Source organism: Centroberyx affinis, unplaced genomic scaffold, assembly GCF_046629955.1.
Source record: "Centroberyx affinis isolate AG114_WGS23_722 - 3 ecotype Tasmania unplaced genomic scaffold, CSIRO-AGI_Caff_v1 ptg000326l_1, whole genome shotgun sequence".
Lineage (NCBI taxonomy): Eukaryota > Metazoa > Chordata > Actinopteri > Beryciformes > Berycidae > Centroberyx > Centroberyx affinis.
The window spans coordinates 77,560-104,464 of record NW_027279002.1 but is presented as its reverse complement, the minus strand read 5'-3'; the positions used below and the strand labels follow the sequence as shown (position 1 = coordinate 104,464).

Here is a 26,905-nt window from a genome sequence, read left to right as displayed (position 1 = left end):
TTTTTAGAGAAAAATATTATTTTCCAAAAGATATTTGTATGATTGGCTCAGACAAACTGGACCAAGTACAGTAAGAAGAAAAAAAATCAACAAAATAGCCAACCCAGCCCACCCTTAGAACTAGAATAGAGAGTCATAGAGTTGAAATTGCATGTGTGTTTGCATGTGTCAGGTCTGTGGGATGCCCTCCATGACTGGATTCAATGTTCCCTGAAGGAACACACACACACACACACACACACATACACAGTGGGGCTCTGCCCTTGAATTCTTACAACACTTTATGTGTGTATGTGTGTGTGTGATCTGAATTTCAGATTTCTCCTGTTGTCTCTGTTATGTAACGGATATTCCACAGGAGAGTAGAGGAGGTTCTGTCAGTGCAATGTGTGTGTGTCTGTATGCAGCGTGTGTGTGTGTGGGTGGGTGTGGTGGAGGAGGGGGGGTGATAGAAAGGGAGACAGACCCAGAGAAAGAGAAGAGAGAGGGAGCTACACACTCAGTTCTACTATTGGTGATGACTCAGGGAATAGAGTTAGTGCAACTACAAAGTTTAAAACTTGATTCAGTCTGTCATCACATAACTTTTAGGCTTCTTTCCAGTCTCCCATCACAGGCACTGTGGACTTCGTTTTTTATTAAGTGATAGGAAGAAACGAAAAGTTTAGGCAAGAAGCAAGAAATACCTTTTGTGTGGATATCAATGTGCAAAGTGAAATTTCCCTGCAGGAGCGCTCTTTCAGATTTTAAGTAGAGCTGGGCGATATGGACAAAATCAAATATCACAATATTTTTGACCAAATACCTCGATATCGATATTGTGACAATATTGTAGGGATGACTATTGGTGCTTTCACAACATATTTACACAATGAGATTTTTGATAAATAATCATCAGTAATGTGGATATAATGACTAAGTGGGTAAAGGCAAATAATAGAACAGCTAGAACAGTCTGGTAAGTTCAGAAAATGACATCACTTTACTGTAATGCAGCCTTTAAAACCAGGAAAAGACACTTATGCCATATCATGATATTACGATATCCAAAATCTAAGACGATATCTAGTCTCATATCACGATATCGATATAATATCGATATATTGCCCAGCCCTAATTTTAAGTCATTTTACAGTGAGTTGAAGATGGAGCGGAGTAAAAGCCCTTTTGCCTAATTCAGTTCAGACCTTAGGAACAGATTAAAAAAACAAACCTTAAACCATAAGGAGCAATTTGCACTAAGGCGGTATAGTTCCAACTTCCAACTTCCAGCTTGGTTAATAATTTTTGTATTGTGTGACACAACCGCCTCTCTTAATAATTACTAGTTCTGCTGGTGAAAACGTCTTTCTTTGCCTTTCTTTTTTTTTTTTTTAAGTATATTTATTGATTTCCAGAGGGTCAGACAATTAAGGATGAACAAGCATGATAAAAATATGTACCCTCTTTTCCAACTTACCCTCAACACCGAATCAAATAATCAAAAATGAAATCTAAAATAAAAAAGAATAAATAAATATATAATAGAAAACAGAGATAAAACACCAATACAGAAGGTTTATACAATTAGTTATAACAAGGATAATCAGGCATAACGATGGCATTATGGCATATTAAACACTAAGACCTACATGGAAATGTACTTCGAGATCTCAGTCCATGCTAGTCCGTAGAGACCACTCCGAAGGGCCTGGGCCCCGTCCTCTCCAATATAGTCCAGAAAGGGGTCCCAAATATGAAAAAAACTGAAATGGTATGTGCTTGAGCCAGAACCTTATAGCTTCTAAAGGGATAAGTTGCATAACACTACGAATCCATTGCGAAACTGTGGGGGAGTCTGAAATCCACTGAAGAAGAACACATCTCCTCGCACTAAAAAGAAGCACCTTAAGCAGAGAAGAGGGGCTAAACTTTGATTCCACATACGTAGTTTACCAAATAAAAATCTGTCTGTAGAAACACCAATAGTAACAGCATATAAACAACAAATCAAAGTAATAGTTTCTCAGTCCCTTTGGCCTCGGCGGGCCCTTTGACACACGACAACAGTGATTCAGCACCATGGACAGCGACATATAATGGCCTAGTAAATGCCAATTATCAGAATATGAAACTCACCACCATGTAGATTAACAATACCTCAACACAAATCTAGGTTATATCAGTTAGGTAGTCCTTATTAAAACAATGCACAACGGGAACACTAGAACAATAATTTCCAATTTAAAACCTGCACCATTAGAATAGGCTACTGGAAAGCAATAAATCCTTTCGTGTTCTGATATACGTTCACTGGCATGCTTCCAGTTACAGCAGCCCACACTGCCAAATGACGACTTTTCATTGCTATCGCCAGATATTTTACATGCAAATCAAAGCACACTACCTTGCGATGGTGAATAACAAAGCCACTCTCCGGGCAGATACTCCTGCTTCTTTATTCTGGCAGGATTCCGGTCCCATTTTGGCCCGGTAAGCACGCACCTGTTCGTTCATGTTGTTGTTGCCCCAGCGACCCGGGTCAGTGGTATAGGGGTCTCGTCCTGTCCTGCCCTCGTCTCTCCTCCTGCTGCCCACTCACTCCATGGTGTCAGTAGAGGTAGTTGGCTCCCGGGTCAGTATATCCTCTGATGATGAGGGCCCCGGCTGCTCTAATGGTGGCGATGATGGCGATAGCTCTCCTCCTCCTGAGCTAGTTGGTGAGGTTGGTGATCGTTCCTTCTCATGTACAGGTTTAAAGAATCCTGTTAGCTTTGGAATGTTTTTTTAATAATTCCTTATCACCGATCTCTTTTTCTCGTAACACTTTTCTTTTATGTGCACCACTCAAACTTTTTCTTGTCCGACATTTTGACCTAGCCTCTAGCTTCAGTTGTCACGAGCATTTCTTTACTGTTGCCTACGTCGACTCACATGATACTCAAGTATCAAGTGATGGACAGAAAATTTGACAAATTACAAAACAGTGTGATTTTTAAAAATAGATATATTGGCTCGTGATAGGCCCCTGATCTTTGTAGGCCTGGGGTTGAAGCCCCTGTAAGCCCGTGCATTGAAGCAGCTGTGGTTATGGATGTTCCTTCAATCCAGTTTCTGTAGTCTTTGATTTGGACCTTGTTCAGCTCTGCTCATCTCTCAACAATATCAAAGGATCATTTTTGAGTAGCCTTGATAACATTTTTTTTTTTTTTTGTGCGAAGATAGCTTGAGTTTGCCTCTGTTAACATCTGCTTCGTTGTCTTGGAGGTAATGTCTCCCCACTTTAGCCTGATGTAAATCAAAGATGGCTGCCACGTGAATACAGTGAGGTCAGGTTATTGTTCTTTGTTGTCAGCTAATGTTGGTCATATTTCATGCTTGAGGAAATTTGAGCAACGCTTGCCATTTCCAGTCAGCCTCTCTGATTCAATACATCGCAATTCACATAAACTACTTTGATGGAACCCCAGCTATAGACTCATAGTGATGAGATGGTAACACTTTACAATAAGGGTCACTAAGTTAAGGGTTAGTTAATGCTTAATAAGCATTAACTAACCCTTAATTAACAGTTAACTAATGTGTCTGGTAATCATTTACTAATGGTGTTCATGTTAACTAAGGTATTCATTTATACATTATTTAATAGTCATCTTTATAAACTATTAAATAATGTATAAATTAATACCTTAGTTAACATGAACACCATTAGTAAATTACACATTAGTTAACTGTTAATTAAGCATTAACTAACCCTTAACTTAGTGACCCTTATTGTAAAGTGTTACCGATGAGATTGATGAGAATTTGAGTGTATTTCTGGCTATTTACCAGAAACCATATATTGCCAAAGTAGTAGTCTACATAAAATGTCATTTTTCAAAAACCAACAAACAACAGTGAATGCATTCAAACCACACTGAGATGGTAAATTATTTGGTTTGAAAACATACTCTAGACAATAGCGCATAGTCACAACTATATCTATAATAACGAATGTCTTCTCTGTCTCTGTCTCTTTCTGTCTGTCAGTGAAAAATGGCTGCTATTTCCTCATTATCATCAGTGCTTCAATTATCCACCACTGCCTTCTACACAATGGGCTCTGGAATTGCACAATGATTTAGGAAATCACGGTGTGTGTGTGTGTGTGTGTGTGTGTGTGCCTGCCATTTCAGCTAGATTGAGTGAGTTCTCTAATTGCTTTTTCTAACTAGTGTGTGATAATTTCTCTAGGAGCAATATAGAGTTATATGTATGTATAAGCTAAACACACACACACACACACACATTCTATGTCAGACCTTTGTAGAGGCTGAAAGATAAAAAGAAATAAAATGAAATAAGCATGTGACTGTGCGTGTGTGTGTGTGTGTGTGTGTGTTCTTGGTTTGTACTTTGACAGGGTTGGAAGATAACAGACATATTATATAATATCCTGCCCTTCCTTCTCTCTCTCTCTCTCTCTCTCTCATGTCTTCCTTTCTCGCCCCCTTTCTTCATCCCTCTCCCTTGTTTTTCCTCTCTCCTTTTGCTGAATAATCTGAATATATTTCCATCTCATCTTTCCTCTTTGCTTCCGTTCCCTTGTTCTTTTTGCCTTTTTTTCCTTTCACTTGTTCCTCTTTTCTTCAAAACTCCTCCACACACACACACACACACACACACACACACACACACATATTCTGTCATCTCTCTCATTCTCAGAAGGATTGTCTGACAGGCAGCCTCCTGGGCTCTCTCTTTCTTTCTTTCTTTCTCTTCCTTCCTTCTCTCTCGCTTCCTCTGACTCACTGAAGACCAGTACTCCCCCTCCGAAGTGTGTGTGTGTGTGTGTGTGACAGAATCACAGTAAAACTTTCACTGAAGTCACTCATCTCACACACAAACACACACACACACACACACACACACACACACTGTCACTGCTCACCTTCTTTTTGTATATTGTGTATTTCCATATAGTGTTTTTGCTCCACCCAGAGTCTATTACCCATTGATCACTCCATCCTCTTATCCTGTCTTTCTTTCTCTCTCAGTATCTGGGTTTATATCGAGCCTCATACTCCAGAATAAAAGCCTCAGAATAAAAATGCCTTATGTAACCACCTCAAATAGAATATATGAGTCTATTCTGAATGGTAGGGCTGATATAAACCTTTGATAATCTGTTCAATAGGATAATATTAGCTGTTAATAGCCATGTAAATAACTTTCGTATGTAGGAATAAGGGGTGGGTGCTCCGTATATGAAAAGTGAGAGAAATACATGTTCCAACCCGGTTTTATGGCAATTCGTGAAATAGTCACGAAATTTAATCTATTGATTCATGTACATGGACACGATTTTTCCATTTTTTTCGTGACACTCAGCACGACTTTCAAACTAATGTATTTCAATTGGAAGTATCTTTCGTGCCTGCAACACGTTTTTTTTTCTGTCAGCCGGGACTCAGGAAGTAGTGTGACATTGAAATAAAATGGTGGCGGATGGGCGTATACGTTTGCGTTCCATTCCGACGACCGGGGTTCGATTCCCAGCGTGTTCAAAGTACATTTCAACTGTAAGCCACATTTAAATTTTTAACGAACGTTTTTCTTATTTAACCATGACCAAACCATTTCTCTAACCTTAACCGAGTTGATTAAGTTGCCTAACCATAACCGTAACACAAGTAGTTTTATTTGCCAAAACTTACGTTTTCAAATTCGTGGTGGAGGAACGTATTCATGTCGTGGTGGAGGAACGTTTTTTAGGTCGTGTTCATTTCCTGAAAAAAAATGGCAAAATCGTGTCCATGTACACGAATCAGTAGATTCAATTTTCGTGACTATTTCACTGCCGTGAGACCGTGTTGCATTGAAATAGCATTTACCTTCAACTCTGACGATCCAGGTTCAGTTCCTAACTTCAGTTTTTTTGTTATTTAACCATGACCAAAACCTTAACCTAACCCAGCCAAGTTGTTTTAGTTGCCTAACCTTACAGTAATTAAAGTAGTTTTACTTGGCTAAACCTCAAAGGTGAAAATGCCATGTCTAATTCATGCTATTGTCACATAATCATTTCATGGTGAAGGAACGTCATCTTAACATTAATTGTGTCCACTACATGTCATTTGCGTTTCAGAGTTTGTACGCATTTCACAATTTTTGTTTTTTTTTGGAGAATCTGTGGAAAGAGGACCACAGTACATTACTCAAGTACAAGCACTGTTACGTAGCTGAAATTGTACTCAAGTAGAAGTGAAATCACTGTTGTAAAATGTACTCAAGTAAAAGTAAAAAGATGTACATAGAAAACTTAAAAGGGCACTCGAAGAGCGCAGACCTCCGCCAAGGTTTGTGCTATTATTGCTTGTTCGTGAGTTGGATCCGCTCCAAAATTTATTGGGTTCTTCCTTCGCCCATGCTACACCCTTCCACCAAGTTTCATGAAAATCGGGCTAGTAGTTTTTCTGTAATCCTGCTAACAGACAAACAAAAAGCACCGAAAACATAACCTCCTTGGCGGAGGTAAAAAACCATGTGAGATCTTTCCCATAAAAAGGATGGCAGGGTTCAGTGTGATATTACATGTTGTTAGACTATGTTGAGCGTTGTAAAAATAAGATGTCCGATCTGTGACTTTACTACACTGATGTTTCCTTTGCTATATCCAACTAGCTAGCAAGGCTAGCAAACTAGCTAAAACTAGACAACAACCAGGCTAATGGAAACAAACAATACTGTAGCTGGATGGATGTTAACCTAACTCTAACCCTAACTCTAACCCTCAACTACTATCATAGATAAATTTGGACATTCAATGTTATCGTTAGTTAGCTTAACGTTTCCTCCATTCTTTAGCCGGTGTGATGAAGATGTCATTTACAACTGGCCAGTTACTGATGCAGTGTCTATTCACAGCCTACAAATGTTGCACTCTGTTAAAGATTGCATTTTAAAATGTAGTGAAGTGGAATACTTACATTAAAACATACTTACGTAAAATGTTGATTTCAGAAAGTACACACAAAGCTACTCAATTACAGTAAAAAGAGTAAATGTAATGTGTTACTTCCACCCTTGGTTGGAATACATGATATTCATTATGTCCGCAGAGCTGCCTGCTATTGGCCCGAAATCGGTAACCTGTGGATCACTGGACAGACGACCTGTCAATCACTAGAAAACCAACCCGGTTTTATAACCGTTATATCCCGTTAATGATGCAATTGTTTTGAAAGATCGGCATATGGACACACATTAGAAAGAGTGAAATTAGCTACTGAGACCTTAACCTCTTGTCGAAAAAATGTATTGAATTTATATTTTGAGTGAGAAGTTGGGCTGTGGTCCCATTGACTTGCATGGAGTTGGGCGGGATTTAGAGTCTTTTTGGAGCAACCCTAGTGGGCGTTAGAGGAACTGCAGCTGTCAGCCACTTCCTTATTGGCTTCAAAATTCACCCGTGGTTTTGGCCACTTGGTTCTTCCACTTAAGAGTTCATCTTCCCTTTACTAACATGCCCATTTTTACATATTTCATACATATTCATGCATGCTATGTGTGGAATCTGATCAAAATGTTACAATAGAATCAATTCAGGTCAATGAAGGTCTTCCCATTGACAATCACAGTTTGATTCATTTGATTGATCCCACCAGATCCCATTTTTAATTTATGTGCACGAACATGGGATTATTCAACTACACATGTCAAAATGATTCTGATTCCATACTTTGCCACATGTAAACACAGATTTTATCAGCATAATTTATTTAGCATTTATGTTCAACAGTTCATTTTGAGTCTTCAAATGTAAGGAATTCATCAAAATGAGAACATAGTATACTGTACGCAACTGTTAACTAGATAGATAGAGAAATAGATAGATAGATAGACAGAGAATGAAAGGAAAAATAAGTGAGCAAGAGCATTCCTATTGATGTTGAACTGACCTAGTTCAGGGCAGAGGAGAGCTGACTGTAAATCATTAATCACCACTATTACTATGTTGGAAAAACCTCTAGTGTGTGTGTGTGTGTGTATGTGTGATGATGATGATGGTGTGTGTGATGTGATGTAGGTGAATGAAGGCTTTGAATAGAAACATCACTCTCACACTTTATTTTCTTTCTCAAGTTCACATCTTTCTCTCTCACACATTTTGCATATCCTATATACTGCATATGCTGCCAATCGACACATTTGTTTTCTTCATATTCTCAGCATTTTCTCATTTGTTATATGCAATATGCACCGAATTTTTCATATATTTTCATACTGCATATACAGTATTTAATTTGTATATTTTCATATTGTGCATTTCTAGTTCTACTTATTATGTACACCCTGCATACATGCTTATTCATATTCTCTACTTTTGCTACACTTTTCCTACTCATATTTCTACTTATTATATGCTAGTGCATGTTTAAATATCCCCCACTATGCTAGATTCTTATTTATGTTCTATAACTCTTTGCTATATGCTAATACTTTTGCTGCTGCAACGACCCAGTTTCCCCACAGGAATCATTAAAGTTTCATCCTATCTTCGCTCTGGTCTACTAGATCAAACTACAAAATCATAATTGAACTTTTTATGTCTCTCCATCATGGTACATGGTATGCAGGACGTGGTGCCATCATGGTCATCATCACAATACAGTCTAGAAACTCCATACGAACGCCACAGGTTCCCCCTATAGAGTAGATGATCCGATTAGATTATGGAGCACCTTGCTGCATAGATTTGCATATTAATGAGGAAACAGATTTTCCTGAAACGACTATAACCTAAAAACTAAAAAAAAAACAACAACTACTATAACCACAAAAAAAACAACAACTACTATATAAAATATATATAAATATAAAATATATTTATAAGGTAACACTTTACAATAAGGGTCACTAAGTTAACTAACCCTAATGTATAAATTAATACCTTAGTTAACATGAACATCATTAGTAAATTAAATTAGTTAACTGTTAATTAAGGGTTAGTTAATGCTTATTAAGCATTAACTAACCCTTATTAAGCATTAACTAACCCTTAACTTAGTGACCCTTATTGTAAAGTGTTACCATTTATAAAATATTTTTTAAAATATATTTATAAATATACATATATAAAATATATATAAAACTACTATAACCTATAAAGCTTAATGTGATATCTTTTTTGTGGTAAAACATTCACTTTTAAATGCTATTAGTGTTTGCCTTTCCAAGCTCGGGAAGTGATGCGTTTTATGTAACATCCATGTACTCTGTTAGTAGACGCTAACGCTAACTATATATTAGCTATATATTAGCTTTTGTGAGTAGTATTCTACAACGGCAGACACAGCGTTTTATCCTTACAGTATTGTGAGTGTTTCTGTGTACAAACAGTTTTATCCCAAGCAGCCCACAGTGTCATGAGTGTTTACGTGATCAATAAGCACACGCTTGTTTGTGGTCTGTCATTAAAGAGTAACCAAACCCCACCAAAATCTGTGATGAAGCCTGACACCTAATGGTGAAAAGTAGGGTACTGCACTGGCCTTGTGCTATCGGCTAGTGTTTGTGCCAGGTGATGTCACCTTCTACAGAGTACAACAGGTGGTGACATCACCTGGCACAAAGACCAGCCAATAGCAGATAAGCAGTGCAGTACCCTACTTTTCACCATTAGGTGTCAGGCTTCACCACAGATTTGGGTTTGGGGTTTAGTTACTCTTTACTGATTATGGAGTTTTGGAGAGTTCATATTAATACCACCCATGTGTTTTGTGAAGACAAGTACGTTGAGATAGAAATATTTACTAATTAGTGCATTAATTAGCTTAATTATTGACCTCATTAGCATAACATGGTGATTATGGTGGGACATTAGGCAGCTCAAGTGTCTCTTAGGCTAAGATATGGAGAGTGCTACACCTTGTCTTGCCATACCCAACTGATGCCCATGTAGTAGAATGTAGGCTAAAGAGGGAAAAGTCTGAAAATTAGACTAGAGCTAAAATGAGATTAAATGTAATCATCCTCATGGGGAAACTGGGTCGTTGCAGCAGCAAAATAGTAATAGCATACAGCAGAGGTGTGACCAAGTCAACTTTGCTCGAGTCCAACGTCGGTCGCAAGTCTTGAGGCACAAGTCTCAAGTCAAGTCTCAAGTCTAAATGTAGATTTCCAAGTCAAGTCCATGTCATTAATGTCAAGTCTCAAGTCTAAATGTAGAACAGCAAGTCAAGTCAGAACAAATCAAGAGTCAAGTATCAATTTAATATCTTAAAGAAAATATCTAGGACTTTTCAATGCAATATGGTTTTAATAGGATGAAAACTTGGTAAGAGCATCATGAGTTTGATTTCTAGAATCAGTTTCAACTTCAATAAATTCAATCATTCCATACAAATTCAGAAAACAGAATTTAAATTCAGTCGTCTGCTGGAACAAATCTCAACACTTTCAATCTGAGTCATTTACACAAACACAAGATCTCAAGTCAAGACTTTAGAAACCTTTTCAAGTCATCAGAGTACAAGTCAGAGTCAAGTCCCAAGTCACCAGAACCCAAGTCAAGTCAAGTCTCAAGTCTTCTCTTCATGCATGAAGTCAAATCTCAAGCAATTCAAATTGAGACTTGAGTTTGACTCGAGTCCAAGTCATGTGACTCGAGTCCCCACCTCTGGCATACAGCAAAAACAAATAGGATATCAATAAGAATATAGCATATAGGTGATTCAATATAACATCACTAACAATTGAAACACTAGAATGTATTAGGTAAAACTATAAGAATGAAAGATATAATAATAGCATGAATGTACCATAAATGCAAAATGATAGCAGTAGAACATACTGAGACAAAGACGAAATTAATGGAAAATATGAACGATATGTAAATATAAAGAAAACATACAATATATGCAGAATATATCAAGATTACGCAACAACAAAAGTTTCGATTGGACAGAGAGAGATGCGCCTTCTTTGTCAGACAGGAAGTCGGCGTTGCCGCGGGAGACGGCGTGGGCTCTGATTGGCCGTTACGTAACGAGTCATGACTTTGATGCCTGGCAGGAAGCGGGAGGATGAAAGAGGATGTGATGTCGTTCTCCCTCTAAACATTTCCTGTTAGCCTGTGGAGGTAAACACATTATGTGTGTAACTGTGTGTGTATGCGAGAGTGTGTGTGGTGCATTGTGAACTTTTATGTGTGTGTGTGTGTGCTTTTTTTTGCGCATATCTATGTGTGTCTAATTCATGCTGTAGTTGACAATTCTGTTTTTTGAATATTATTATTTGATGCAGCCTGGTGTGCATGTCATATAAACATCTACATCCTGTGTGTGTGTGTGTGTGTATGCATATTTCTGTCTCTGTGTGTGTATGAAATGATGCAAGTCTGTAGTCGATGTTCAGATCTTGACAAGCACCCTCTCATTTCCATATCTTGATGTATCTTCAAGAACTCTGTGTGTGTGTGTGTGTGTGTGTGTGTGTGTGTGTGAGTGCATAAGACAGAGTTTCCAAAAGCAAACGAGAGAGCGAGTGCTTGAGTGAGCAAGTGAGTGAATGAATGATTGCAAGAGTATGAGGCAGCGTGTGTGTGTGTGTGTGTGTGTGTGTGTGTGTGTGTGTGTGTGTGTGTGTGTGTGTTTGAGTAAATTGCCGTGAACTCATTTACATTTGAAATCACACTCTCGGTCCCGATGCCCGCCTCCCGATCCAAATAAACACTCGAGGAATGGGAAAAGAAAAGATGTGACTCATGCATCTAAAACGTCTTAAAACTCTATCATCTAAACTCCAAGCCTTAAAGGGTCTTGAATGCAGGTAAATGACGCATTTTAAGTCTTAAATTCAGTTTTGTGTTAATTCAAATTTGTGTTAATTTCTTGTAAATGATATAATGCTGAAGTTTAACAATTCATCAATTTGCTGGGGACCCCCTGGGACGCACTCAAGGACCCCTGGTGGTCCCCGGATCCCACGTTGAGAACCCACTGACATAGAGCATCTGTTCTGACTTGTCACCATCAGTTTTCATTTTCACATCAGCTCCTTTCAGCCGCAAAATTGCTCATATGCTTCAGTCTAGCTGGCGTTAAATCATGTGAAAAAGTCTTCAGTTTAACTCGATGGAACTTGCAGACACACTGTTACGGGTTTTAGTGTTGTCAGAATACCAGGATTTGACTTTGATACCAATAGTAAATTCAATATCTAAAAATTCATTATTGCTATGAGGTCTGTCCAATCTGCATGTGTATCTAAATAGATTTAGTGAATGTATTGTCACAAAACCTAATAACAATACAATATTTTGTGACCATATCGAGGTAGTATTGAAATTTGAGTTATCATGAGTCATATTTAGGTCTACACTTGATCACGCTCTCCAGACTGTCACCTCCAGGTTTAAAGGTGCACTGCACTGAATTTGTGCACTGATTTCATTTGGGCAAATAGGGTGAATCTATGGTGTCTCAATTACTGGGGATGGGATGCTCTTCTCTGTTATAATTAGTCATAATTTAGTCCAATAAGATGGGTGTACACTGCAAAAAATATTAAGGCAGTTCAACTTAAAAACAGAAGTTTCCTTGCTGCCTTAAAATTGTGAGTTGACTGAAGTAGTAGTGAATAGTTAGGTCAAAGATCATTAGTTAGTTCTAATTTAGAAAAGATAACTGAGTGAACTTAAGACAATAAGTTCAATCAACAAATGTCTAGTCATGCTGATTCCTGTTTCCAAGTTGAATGCATCAATTGATGAACTGAAATCCAGTGTTATTTATTTTCTCACAAGTTTTGTTAAGTTTAAATTGGAGTTCCACTTGTATCACATGATTAATACACAGCTCAGCATATAGTATGCAGCTGCATTACACTTACTTGTAGTGGACTGTACTTGCCATGTGCATCAGAGAGAAACTTTGCTTGTGAATTCCCAGATACACAGATAAGATAGATAGTTGATTTTATCTTTTTCTTTTTTTTTTTTTATCAGAAATTGACCTATGATTCACCAAACATACATACATAACAAGTCTCTATCCTGTAACTTCATTCAAACCAGAAGAAGGAAGAGTTTCTGGAGAGTTAAACCGAATGCAATGCATACTGGGAAGTCTGCTAATAAACTAACAGTGTTGAGTTTAGTGAATGCTTTATAAGCTGTTCTTTCAACTCGTAATTTTAAGTCATGAAGCTCATAACTAGCACTTTCAATTTGAAATTGACAAACACATCTATATACATTGTGTTATGGATAAAGATGAGTTGATTTCACTAAATTGCACTATGAGTTTTTACAGTGCATTTTTACTTATAAATCTTGCCTAGTGCTAAATGAAATTAAACGGATATACTGTATGTAGAGCTGGTGTTGGCTGTGGCTGGTTGTGATTCTTGAGAACCTGTTTGCAGCACGGCACTCTTCTGCTAAAAGTTGAAATGTATTTAACTTCTACAGCAACTTTTATATATGAAATAAAGTATAAAAGAATCCAGCGCTATGGAGAGAGATTCCCAGTGGACATGTAGCCTGCGGTAGATTGAATAAACCAGGTTAGGTTAGTAACTGTTCTGTTAGGTAAGCAGACAAAAACCGTTTTGGGAACAGTTTGAAGAAAAACTTTTTTATAGTTTCAGTTTTGAGAAAAATCCAGAGTTCACAGAGACATTTTGAAACTTACCATGTATCATGTAAGTAAATGAAAATGAGATGAATAAGCATATGGGTTCTGTGATTATGCGATTACAGTAAATGAGTGAGCGGATATGATTTGTTGTTGCTTTGTTTGTCTCAGTAAGCTCTCTGTCTCACACACACACACACACACACACAGGATGGAAGACTCATTTCAACTAAGGGGAGGATTTAGAAGACCCTTCCACTTAGTTGTCAGGGAGTTGCCATAGCAACATTAATGGGATTTGCCAACAGGCGGATTAGAGGGGTATCAGTGGTGGGATTGTCAGGGTACCTTATGGAATGATTGGCTGCGATTAACGAAGAATAGTGTCTAGTCATGAGAACATATGAAAATCCATTTTAAGAAAAGTATTACATTGCGTGACACCGGGCTGGACTTGGCGGGAAATCTGGGCCCGGTTGCACAAAACACCTTAAGTTTTCTCCTTAAGTATGACACAATTTACAATTTACAATTTCACATTTGGCAGACACTTTTATCCAAAGCCACTTACACATGAGATTTTCATACACTTAAGGCTTAATTTCTCCTTAGCTGAGGGACTTACTTACGGGTGTTGCACAGAATCACTTAAAAGGTTTCCTTAGTTAAGGAAAAACGTTAAGGCATTTTTTGCTTGCACTTGTGATACCTGTTATCGCCTCACCTGTTATCGTCTCACAAAGTTGGCCTATAGATAGTAAAAAAAATGGCAGAGGAAAAGAAGACAAGAACACCAAATTGGTCAGAGGAGGAAAAGATTATACTTCTGGAGGAATACAATAAAAGAAAGCACATACTAAAAAAGTAAAATTGATCCGCAAATAACAGCAAACAGAAAACAACGAATGTGGGAGGAAACTGCAACGAAAATTAATTCAAGAAGTGAACCATGAACCGGGATGTGTTCATTTTCTTCATTTATCGCCATAAACTCGGCCATGTTGCGGTTAAGATAGAGTCAGAGGTACCTTAAGTTTTTTTCCTTTACTTTGGTTGCTAAGGTCTTTTGTGCAACGGTTTAACTAACTTTAAGGGACTCCTTAAGTATAAGACCAAGATAAGGAGAAAACCTTAAATACTTAAAGTAAGTTGTCCCCCCCTAGTGTTTCCAAGTGGTATTGTTGTTTGCGCCGCTGTCGCAAAGACAACCGGATCTCTTTCTGTTAGAGCCTAGCTCTGTGCAACAGAACAAACCATCTGTCTGCTTATCAACTCCTTGATCATAACACAATATAGTAACTTTCACCACTGCTCATTTTAGAAAGACCACTGCAAGAAATCGTGTTCTTTGTTTAGATTATCAAACGGACAATGGATCATTTGTTTGTTTCTGGCTGCTAGTGTTAGCTAGCGTAAGCAACATGGCTAACATTGCTAACGCTAGCAGCCAGAAACAAACATAGATGTTTGTTTCTTTTGTTCCAGAAACAATCATGTTTGTTTCTGGCTGGTCCTGGCTTCCTTGTAGCTCCTGATTCGTTTTCTGGCTGCTACCTACCGGGGAAAACCTAGCCTAGCCTCTTTTGGTTGCGCAATGGATGACACACTTCCTTTGTGCCGTAAATCAAGCCTTCATTCTCCCAGGAGATCGTACCCGGTGGCAGACAGAATTGCATAGTGAAAGCGAGGCTTATAGGGAACCAATCTAAACGCCGATGGTGTCAATATTCTATAGCCATTACACTGTGCAATCAACATTTACTTCATAATGATAAGTTAAAGCAAAAAATTTGTATATAGGATCTTTAAGTGAACATTTTAAGGAAACCTTAAGGAGAAAACTTAAGGGTGTTTTGTGCAACCGATTTTATTTTAAGGAAACCTTAACTTGGACTTTAAGGAAAATCTTAACTTAAGGTGTTTTGTGCAACCAGCTGTTTTGCTTTACGGCACAAAGGGAGATCGCTTTGTGGCACAAAACAGGAAGAGGACGCTGGAGCTAAAGCTTTCAGAGTTTCTGGCAATGGCTGAAACTGAAAAGTGGGAGAAGGGAAAGGCTGATGGAAAACTCTCTTGATCCTCTTCAGTAAAGCCACTCATGGGTTTCACTACAAGGAGACATTACAGTTTCATCACAAGATATGTTTTAATCAAACAAGCAGGTCACCACAATCCGGTGCTGTTGACATCCACCGTTTTTTTGTGACCGCTGCAAACCGCCTCGCAATTTGCCAGAAAGCGTTTCGATTTTTTTTTTTGCTCGTAATGAGAACCAAACCTCTGAGACACGCTGGAGGATAAATGAGGCGTGCGGGCTCGATCTAAACCTGCTGTATCAGACCGACTGAGAGTGCTGGAGAGGGCAGAAAGCAATTCCTTCTCCATCACACACAGACATATAGTGAGAGAGAGAGAGAGAAAGAGAGAGAGAGAGAGGTGACCGGGGAGATGGTTATGGATAGAGAGACAGACACAAGAAGAAAGAGAGAGAGAGGGTAAATAGAGGATGGCAGAGATTGCAGACAGCATTGTCAATCTGACCTCACGTATTGTACCTGTGGGGCTTTGTTATGTGTGTATGTGTGTGTGTGTGTGTGTGTGTGTGTGGGTGCTCTTGTGTCATTTCATCTCTGTATATCTCTGTGTTATATGTATTATTGTATGTGTGTGTGTGAAAGAGAGAGAGAGAGTCAGAGAGTGAGCACACAGTACAGTAGTAAGTTGTCCAATACCAAAGTGTGCAATTTAGTGGGTATGACTGTACTGACAGTGTGTGTGTGTGTGTGTGTGTGTGTGTGTGTGTGTGTGTGAGGGTGTTGAATAAGACATGAGACACCTCCAGTCTGCCCTAGTTCTCTCTGCTCTACACACCAGCAGTACAGTATTCATATCAACACACTGGAACCCATGTAGGCTTTCAGCCAGGGGCGGACTTGGTGATTTGGGGGCCCTAAGGAAAGACAGGCATGGGGCCCCCTGAAAAACAGGTGGAGAGCTTGAAGACTAGCAATAAGCTAGATTTCACTTGCTGACATTATATCCTGACATCACTAGGCTGGGGCCGACGTTCGATATTATCGAATATCACAATATCAGTAAATATCGCAATATTTCCCGCAATATTGCAAACGTTCCCCACCCCTCCTGGCCATGGCACCATTTGTTGCTTAGATCACAATTGTACAAGTTTTTAAACTTATACACCTATAATCTACTAGTGGAAGGACAGTGAACTTTCACTTGAAGTGAAAAATTTGTCTTTAATTCAAGTGGGTTCCCTTTTCCGTAATCAGCCGTTTTTTCTGGAAATAGCAGGAATGAGCAAATTATATCAAATAGCCATTGTTTCCTCCAATGCTTGAATAGCAGATCAAATTTCTAGGTTGTTAGCCTAGAAATGTGATTGAATTTGGAAGAAATAAAACAAAATACACCCCACAAAAAAAAACTGGAAAAAAAAAGACTTTGCCCCCTTTTTTTTGTAGCAAGGTAGGTAGTTTTAAAAGAACAGCTGACAGACATCCTTTTGTTTTTACTTGTTTCTTTGTTCTGGCACTGCTCGTCCTTTTCCACTTTGAAGCTTCCTCATTTTATGTGTATGTAATTCAGTTGATTGTTGTACTCTGTCATTTATTGCGTTGGTTTTACAACTTCATTCGTGAGTTGAGGTCCATCCCTCAATAAAATCACTTTCTTACCAACCCTTAAACAGTATTATTTTATTTCCCTACTCCCCTACAATACAGTGGGTCGTAACAATAGCTGATAAGTGTTTACAATATTTATTTCACATGCAAGGAGACAATTCACCGGTGAAATTTTTACATGGGAAATGGGAAATTTCACATGCTGAAAACGTGTCCAAAAAGCACATGTGCTTTGGATTCACATGTAGGTTTTCACATGTGGATTTTTTGTAAGGGGGGAAACTACTACCCAGAAGACACAAAAGCAGATGGAGACAAAGGCAAACTCAGGCAGTCCTTGAACAAAATATTTTAAATATACACCAAAATTATCATTTAATATTGTCAAGAGGTGAGCAGAGCTGGAGAAGGTCCAAATGAAAGACTTACTGGATTGAAGGAACATTCATGATGTTGATCCATAACATTGTTATAATGTTACTGTTAGCAGTCAGTTATGTTGTTAACATTAGATTTATCTCCAAAACCAACTAGGTCTAACTGTGTAAACTGTAGCCGAAAAGTAGTTTTAACAGTAGCAGTTTTAACCAGCTAAAGTCACCTAATGCTAATGTTAGCTAGCAGACACAGCTAACAGAAACAATCTGTCAAAGAAGTGTAACTAAGGATATGAATCATAATGTTAGCGTATAACTAATACCAAAGATAAAACTTACACAAAAACATCTGACAATTAGTATTAATAAAGGTTTTCTGCAGAAGTACAAGCCTAAAGAACCATTACCTGGTACTATATAAAACCCTTTTTGTCAAGAGTGTAGCTTTTTGGTTGACAAAATGCTAAAATCTTTACAGACTGGTTCCTTTTATAGAAATTAACTGATGACAGCATTTTGGAAATGAACTTTTCAGTTCCACATATACCTTACCTGTTCTGCTGAGAAGAGTTGGAACTGACAGTACCAATGTAAATTATAGAAAAGGAGCAAAACTCATGGTTTATTGATGATAACAGTCAATAAAATGAGTGGCATAGCAGAGGAGAAAGCTACAATTTATAGACTAGGCTTGACTGTGGTAGTCCTGGCGAAAGTGTAAAAGAGTCAAATCAAGTAAAAGCAAAGATCAAACCCTTTTCTTTTCTTAATTTTTATTTATTAATTTACTTTTTGTATATGTACTTGTCTGTATATTTTTTTCTTTTTTGATTTGTACATTTTATTTAGTTATTTAGCCACAGTAATGTTTTGTCAATTATGCTTTTCAATATTGTCTTGATGTTTGTCTAATTGTCTTACTATTGTTGAAAATCAATAAATACAAAAAAAAAGCAAAGATCAAACTCATGAACTCACAACATGAAAGCACCACAAGATAAAGGCTTAAGAATAGATGTTAAAAAAAAAAACAGTCTTTAAATAAAACAAACCATGTCAAATTTTGTGTAGTCATTTCTTTCTTAAAAGAATTCTAATAATGACCATCTGAGCTCCACTCTATAGCCCCTGTTAACTAGTTCTCCTCTCTTCTCTTTTCCACTCTCCTCTCTATTTCCCTTCCTTTGCTTTCTTCCATAGGTATTGACCAGAGCTGGTTTGGTCTAAATCTGTTCAACCTCTTTTTCTCTTTTGTCTTTCTCTTTTCCAGGAGAGCCGCACAAGTTTGATCCTTCCTTCAGAGGCCCGGTTCGCAGAAGGTAACTCCAGTGCTTCCTACTTTGCATATAAATCCATAGAGAGTACCACATTCTATATCATCTGTCTTAGGGCTGGGCGATAATTCAATATTATCGTTTATCGTCTTTCAGTGGAACCATATCGTGATGATATGAAGATATTTTAATATCGTGACACACATTTCTGCTGTCTAAATTGATGATGACAAGCAAATTTTACTTAAAAACTCTCATAAAATGAGATATGGTAGGAATATTATTTGAATATTTCAGTTTTGTTTGACACCACACCTAACGTTACCATCGGTTCAATGAGATGAACATTAATTTAATTATTTAACGTGATTTTGCATACATGAACCATATCGTGATATATATATTGATATCGAGAAAAATCCTTATGATTATCATGATATTGATTCCAACCATATCGCCCAGCCCTAATCTGTCCTGAATTAATGCCTCCAATGCCACAATTATGCCAACCGCTATGCAGTGATACGGCAGGTGTAATGATCATTTCAATTACTGAATACCAGTTCTGATGATATAATCCAGAAATACTAATACTGAATGGGTGGTTATGTATATTTCACCAGAAATTAGTTTTTAAAAGCCTATTTTGAAAAATTGCTCATGCTGCCAGACCCTACTGGCATATCTGATTGGGATAATTTGTAGTGTATTAAATTGTGGTGAAATTAAAATATTCATCATTGTCCATCTCCCCACTTTGAGAGCCACTGGTGTTTCAGCCCACCAAGGACAAAAAGTCTTTTTTTTCCACCTGAATTAGAAATCTGACTTCACTCCTCACAGTAATTATTTTGGGCTTTCACAGGCAGACTACAAATACTGTCTGGCAGCTGGACACACACACACACAGTGCACACACACAGCACACACACACACACACGCACACAAATATAGTGCCCCACTAACCCACACTTCCAGACATACTGTACATACACATGCATAGTCACATCTACAGTCACAGTCACACACACACACACTCGTGCACACACACACACACACACACACACACACACACAAACACAAACACACACACGCACACACACCACTTAGATCTATAATTGCATCTTTTCAGCTCTCTGACTCTGAGGAAACCTTCAGCAAGGCTCTCTCTCTCCTATTCTTATTCTCCCTTTCATTTCTCTTTCTCTGTCTTTCTTTCTTTTTTTTTCTGAAGAACAGCAAGTCTCCACTCTGCCTCTCCTTCATTAGACTCTAAGCTCTCTCTCTATCCAGACATGTTTCCTCTCCTCTCATTTCCCTTTTCCTTCCTTCTTTTCTCTTTCTCTTGTCCTTACCAGGGACAGAGGGACAAGTAATTAAAGATTTAAAGATTATGGATTGGTGCTCCTACTAGTGTTACTACTACTATACTACAGCTACTACTATTGCTACTACTACTACTAATAATAATAATAGTAGAGGTTAGTGAAGTGGGCAAGGCTGAGCTCCCACTGTTCCAGTGGAGCACCAGTAAAAGGCCGATTATTAAGGGTTCAAGTGCAGGGAACCCTATTGTATTTGTTAAGATTCTTCTTCTTCTTCTTTTTCTTCTTCTTCTTTTCCTCTGGAGCTCTTAAACCGTAACCCACAGCAACCAAACTTTGCAATCTCTTCGAAAAAAATCAGCCAGAAACTTGCACTCCTCAGTAATCGTTTTTTGGAACATTCTTACAAATTTTGAAACCAATAAAAATAAGACCGAATGGAGCGATAATAACCAAATCTCTCATAGACTTCCATTGAATTTCTAACTCAGCCGCACTGAAAAGAGAAACTCCCTTCAACTTTCTAAATACTCACTATGGCACACTAACCAACTGTATCATATTTCATAATGAAAGCTTTCATAGTTTATGAATTATAAAATACATTGATGCCAATAAGCCTCATTCACTTCCATTGTATTTATAACTCATTGTTTATAATCTCCATTGCACTTTTAAAATGCTCAGTGTGGCATGCTTATTAACTGTGTTCACATGCATAATTATAGCATTTACACTTCATAACTTATAAAATACATTTATGTCAATGATCCATTACCACTTCCACTGTATGCATTGTTTACAGCACAATCTACATTTAAGTTTAAGCTTGGTATACGATAAGTGTTTCATGTCTTCTTCTTTTATTGTGCTTGGACCCCTACACTCACCTCTTGTGGCTATATTTATTATTATTATCAGTAACACTTTACAATAAGGGTACACTAAGTTAAGGGTTAGTTAATGCTTAATAAGGGTTAGTTAATGCTTAATAAGTTAAGGCTTAGTTAATGCTTAATAAGTTAAGGGTTAGTTAATGCTTAATACGGGTTTGTTAATGCTTAATAAGGGTTAGTTAATGCTTAATAAGTTAAGGGTTACTTAATGCTTAATAAGTTAAGGGTGAGTTAATGCTTAATAAGGGTTAGTTAATGCTTAATAAGTTAAGGGTTACTTAATGCTTAATAAGTTAAGGGTGAGTTAATGCTTAATACGGGTTTGTTAATGCTTAATAAGGGTTAGGTAATGCTTAATAAGTTATGGGTTAGTTAATGCTTAATAAGGGTTAGTTAATGCTTAATAAGGGTTAGGTAATGCTTAATAAGGGTTAGGTAATGCTTAATAAGTTATGGGTTAGTTAATGCTTAATAAGCATTAACTAACCCTTAATTAACAGTTAACTAATGTGTAATTTACTGATGGTGTTCATGTTAACTAAGGTATTTATACATTATTTAATAGTTTATAAAGATGGCTATTAAATAATGTATAAATTAATACCTTAGTTAACATGAACACCATTAGTAAATGATTACCAGACACATTAGTTAACTGTTAGTTAATGCTTGTTAAGCATTAACTAACCCTTAATTAATGTACCTTTATTGTAAAGTGTTACCTTATTATCATTATTATTTTAGGCTGTCTTAACTTGAACACAGCTGGTACAACCTACTACTGATCTCCACTTTTTTCTTAATGTCTTCTCTTGTTTCATTTACCAGTTGCCAAGTGTCAGCATTGATCTGCATGTTAATCTGTGTTTGTGTACAGAGAGCTTTTTACTAATCATCTTATCTGTCAATTGACAGTTTGTAATCCCCACTAGCCAAGCAGGTCCGTGTATTTATAGACCGGCTATTTACCCGCCAGTGACTGGTGGTGGCACCTGTCAATCAGCATGATCCCCCGCCCCTTTCTGATTGGATATTTAAAGGAACAGCCACATCACGCTTCCACTCCTGCAGACCTGCCTGTAGATACATAGATATATACATTCAATGTGCTGTAATTCAAAATCCCATTACCTTCTACTGCTCATAGGATCCCATTCAGTTTGAAAGTCCATCATGTATTCCACAAAGTCTGACTGTGCAGAATTCTGTTTATTTCTGAGGCACAAATCTTTCTAGCGATGGCATTGGCTCACTAGAATGTAAACAAAAATTTTAAAATGTCATTATAAAGTGCATATAATTTTTGGATGGAGAGCTTGTGAAATTGTGATGGTCAAGCCGTCTCATTTGTGATTACTACAACAGAATAAAATGGAGCTAATATTCATTTTTCTGCCCCACGATACGTATTGTCACATTTTTGTATCCCGATATATTGAATATAGTGAATATAGTTCTGTCTTATGGTGGATGGATCATGAAAAATAAGAAGTGTGATGAAGAAATTGGCCCCGAAGAAGTGAAAACATTGGTATTTTCTTCAAAAATGCTGCTGTGGAAACTGGTTTTCAACTCTTTTGTTCTCTCTGTCTCTTTAGGAGCTGTACAGATGTCTTGTGTTGTTTGATCTTCATCATCGTCATCCTCGCTTACGTCGCTCTGGGGATAGTGGGTGAGTCCAAACACACACGCGCACACACACACACACACACACACACACACAGACACACACACTGCCCTGAGTGTGGAAAAAAGCCTCTTTGATCAGACTGCTCTTGCTGTGTATTCTCCAGTGAATGCGCGCACACACACACACACACACACACACACACACACACACACACACACACACACACACACACACAGAATATTTCTTGTTCTTTTGCACTCTCTCTGTCATGCACACACACACACACACACACACAACCACAACCACACATGCACACAGTCTGACTCTTTCACACTTACACTTACACACTCACACATACACACTCTCATGCACACACACACACACACACACACACACACACACACACACTTACATTCACTCACTCCCAGGACGGAAACTTCAGATGAAAGAATAGAAACGGAAAGATAAAGATGGTAAAAGGAAAACGTGATTTGTGAAATTGCCTTAAATTCACTTAATATTAAGACAAATTGTTGTGATTTTGGGGAAAATCCGAAGCATGCTCCCTCTGAGGAAAAGACATTGTGAATTTAAGCCTTACAGTTTAGGAGTTATTGGCTAAAATGTAAATTTGCATATTATAGTTAATAATTAATAATTAATAATTATATAATTATCCATTAAAAATAACATAGCTTTAAAAAAGACAGGTTAGTATGATGGGTTTAAAAGGGATTTATTCATGGGTTGATTCACAGAGACACTAGTAATTAAGGGATTTTGGTAACACTTTACAATAAGGGTACATTAATTAAGGGCATTAACTAACCCTTCATTAACAGTTAACTAATGTGTAATTTACTAATGGTGTTCATGTTAACTAAGGTATTAATTTATACATTATTTAATAGTCATCTTTATAAACTATTAAATACTGTATAAATTAATACCATAGTTAACATGAACACCATTAGTAAATTACATATTAGTTAACTGTTAATTAAGGATCAGTTAATGCGTATTAAGCATTAACTAACCCTTAACTTAGTGACCCTTATTGTAAAGTGTTACCGTGATTTTTCATGCCTTTTGTGCAGGTTTACAGGTTATTAAGTGGAAATGAAATGCAAAAGTTCCTGTCTCCCTGAAATGAATTTCCTTCATGAAAATGCAAGGTTAAATATATAAAATATATATAAATAATAATCACCTGGATTTCAGACCAGAGAAATGTCTAAATACAAGATATAATACAAAGTAAATACAATTCTCCTTCAACATCAGCACACACATCGTGCCTATGGAAATATGGGCCAGCATGAACGTTGCATTATATCATATCACACTCTCTTCTCCTCCCTCTCTTTCTCTTCTCACTTCTCTTGATGCTATTATTTCCATTTCTCCATACGGTGTTAAAACTATTCCTTGTATCGTTCTCTCTTTCCTCTCTCTTCATCTCCGTCTCTCTCCCGTTGCCCGTCACTATCTCTTCTTTCATTTTCTCCTTGCCATCTATCGCTGCCTCCTCTCTCTCTCTCTCTCTCTCTCTCTCTCTCTGTCTCGTAGTAGGTCGGTTCTCTCCCATTCATTTCTAATGGGACTGCACTGCTTTCCCCCCTCCCTCCCCCCCCCCCGATTCATTCCTGCTGTTTTTTATGCGCCTTGATCACATCGATCGGGCGAGGGGGGCTTTGGCGGTTTCGGGAAGGGGAAGCGGGAACGAATAGGGAGGACGGGAAAAATAAAAGAGAGAGAGAGAGAGGAAGGGAGAGACACCACACCGCCCCGGGGAGGCTTATCTGGAGAGAAAGTGAGGTAGATAGAGGAAGAGAGCGAGAGAAAGCAGCCGAAGAATCTCTTTGTTGCCGAGTCTCTTTGATATGTTCGGCGCCTCCTAAAGACACAGCGTGGCGTCCGATCGTCAGGGCGGAGGAAGAAGCGGAATCGCAAGCGTTTGATGTGAGAGCTCGAGAGAAAAGTTCTGGAGTTTTACAGCCCCGCATAAAACCGCCAAGTCCAATTTCTACCAAAAAAAGGCATTACCGTTGGATTCATAGCTGGAGCTGAAGCTGACACAGTCAAAAATGTGGCTGCCGGTCAACTACTTTAACGGCTTTTGCGAGAAAGCATGTAGCCGTGCGTTATCTGGGGTGTCTGCCGCCCCAGAAAAGCTCTTAAATCACCTTAAACCCCAAACCCAAAGCCTTAAAAGATCTTGGATCAGGTTCAGTAAAGGATTTTAAAGGATAATACCAGTGTTTGTGCCAGTGTTATGGGCTAGGTTGCCCCCAACAGAGCTTGAACGGATAGAAAGGTCTTTCCCGTTCACATCAACGTTCCTGGACGGTCGGAGCGGCGGCCATTTTTATGTGAACTGTTGGACTAGCTTCTGTATAAACCGACTTACAGCAAGTCGCTGAGGTGAGAGGTTTTACAGCAAGAACCAAAGGGAGTCATTCCTATGTTACCAGGGTCCTATGTTCCCAAGGCCCTATGTTCCCAGGGTCCTATGTTACCAGGGTCCTATGTTCCCCAGCTCTCTATAGCACATAATGGGAACCTGAAAAAGATGTTCCCCAGCTCTGTATTCACTTAATATGGTTAGTTAGGGTTAGGGTTAGGGTTAAACATAGGACCCTGGTAACATAGGACCTTGGGATATTGGGTTATTTCTGAATAGCAGACCGCTGCTATGAATAACAGACCATTGCTATGGACGCAGTTCTGATCATAGACTCTGGAGGACCACGTCCAATCATATCAATCCGCAGAAAGAAGTCCGGTAAATTTAACGGTTAATTTAACCGTTAAAACAACGTCAGCTCATTCGCGACAAACGTCGCGGCAAAAAAACGTTAACTTTCCGTTACTCCATCAGAAAACACCATGGAAGATTTTTCTAATATTAATTTTAGTATATTTGGAGAGCGCGAAACTTTCGATTCATGGTTTATGGCTGAACTGTCCCCAGTACAGAACGGTTAGAAGGCTACAGAGTTTATGTTGCTATGGACACTCATTTTGAAATCAATAAAATCATTTTGAAATCAATATTTTGCGTCAAATTATTGATTTCTTCAATATTTTGTGTCAAATTATTGATTGCTTTCCACTTCATGTCGGGGTCCTGCATCACCCTGTCACAATAATGACCTCGCTGTACATTATCCCTTACTTGGCAGCGTCAATACAGACATATCGGTATTGGCTTTCAAAAAACCATATCAGTTGAACCTTAGTGCCTACATGACAAGAGCACAATATGTTTTTATCAAGCCTTGGTCCCAGGCAGAGAGACTACATTTCCTCTGGTCTCCATTGTTTCTAATGGTAGTTTTAATGGAAGCAGTCCCTGAAGGTAACAGTCCCAAACTCCAGACAGTTAGTGCTGCTCTAGTGAATTGTGATATGAGGTCATCCCTGTCTAAACAGGCAGCCCTTAAATCTCATTTACTAGTATGATCTCACCTGGGGTTTGCCTGATGTGGGTTTTCAAAAGCCGATACTCATATATTTGGATTGAATATGCCGATGGGACATATTTTATGCCGATATTCAATATCTTTATGACCATTTTCAAGCCAACACCACCTAAATATTCAGGTTTTCCTGTGTAACTGTATTTTTGTGAGGATGGAAAAGCCTCTGACACTGCATTGAGACCATCATGGGACACTAAAACTCTCCACTGAAAGCCAGACTCATGAAATTGGACCACACTGACTGTCTGATGGTTAATAAAAGCCCAATATCAGCCCCATATATCCTAATTATAACCTAGGTAATCTTTTACACTTCTCTTTTTCTTTCTTTCTCTGTCTCTCTAATTGTACACCCATGCCATGTAAGACTCCATCTATGTAATCTGTGTGTGTGTGTGTTTGTGTGTGTGTGTGTGTGTGTGTGTTGCCTCATATTCTAGTATGAGCTCATCCTTAAAGAGCAGTATGTTAGCCTGGAGCAGACATGGTTAATGGAGTGCTGAGTGAACGGATCAGGGCAGGGGGTCGCTGGAGGTGTGTGTGTGTGTGTGTGTGTGTGACTGGTGGCTACTGATGACCTCATGCTGTTAAGAGCAAGAACACACACACACACACACATACACAGCATAGTACACTCAAATATGTAGGTGATGCACAGTAATGTTACACT

At 38.2% G+C, this 26,905-nt stretch overlaps 1 protein-coding gene across 1 annotated transcript in view; it reads left to right on the top strand.

The window, feature by feature from the left end:
- LOC139640994 (choline transporter-like protein 5-A) overlaps window positions 1-26,905 on the top strand; it is a 54,514-nt gene that overhangs the window by 9,024 nt on the left and 18,585 nt on the right. The window contains exons 2-3 of the mRNA XM_071515201.1: window positions 18,896-18,944; window positions 22,719-22,792. Of these exons, the coding sequence (XP_071371302.1) occupies window positions 18,896-18,944; window positions 22,719-22,792 (123 nt within the window). The remainder of the gene's footprint in view (window positions 1-18,895; window positions 18,945-22,718; window positions 22,793-26,905) is intronic.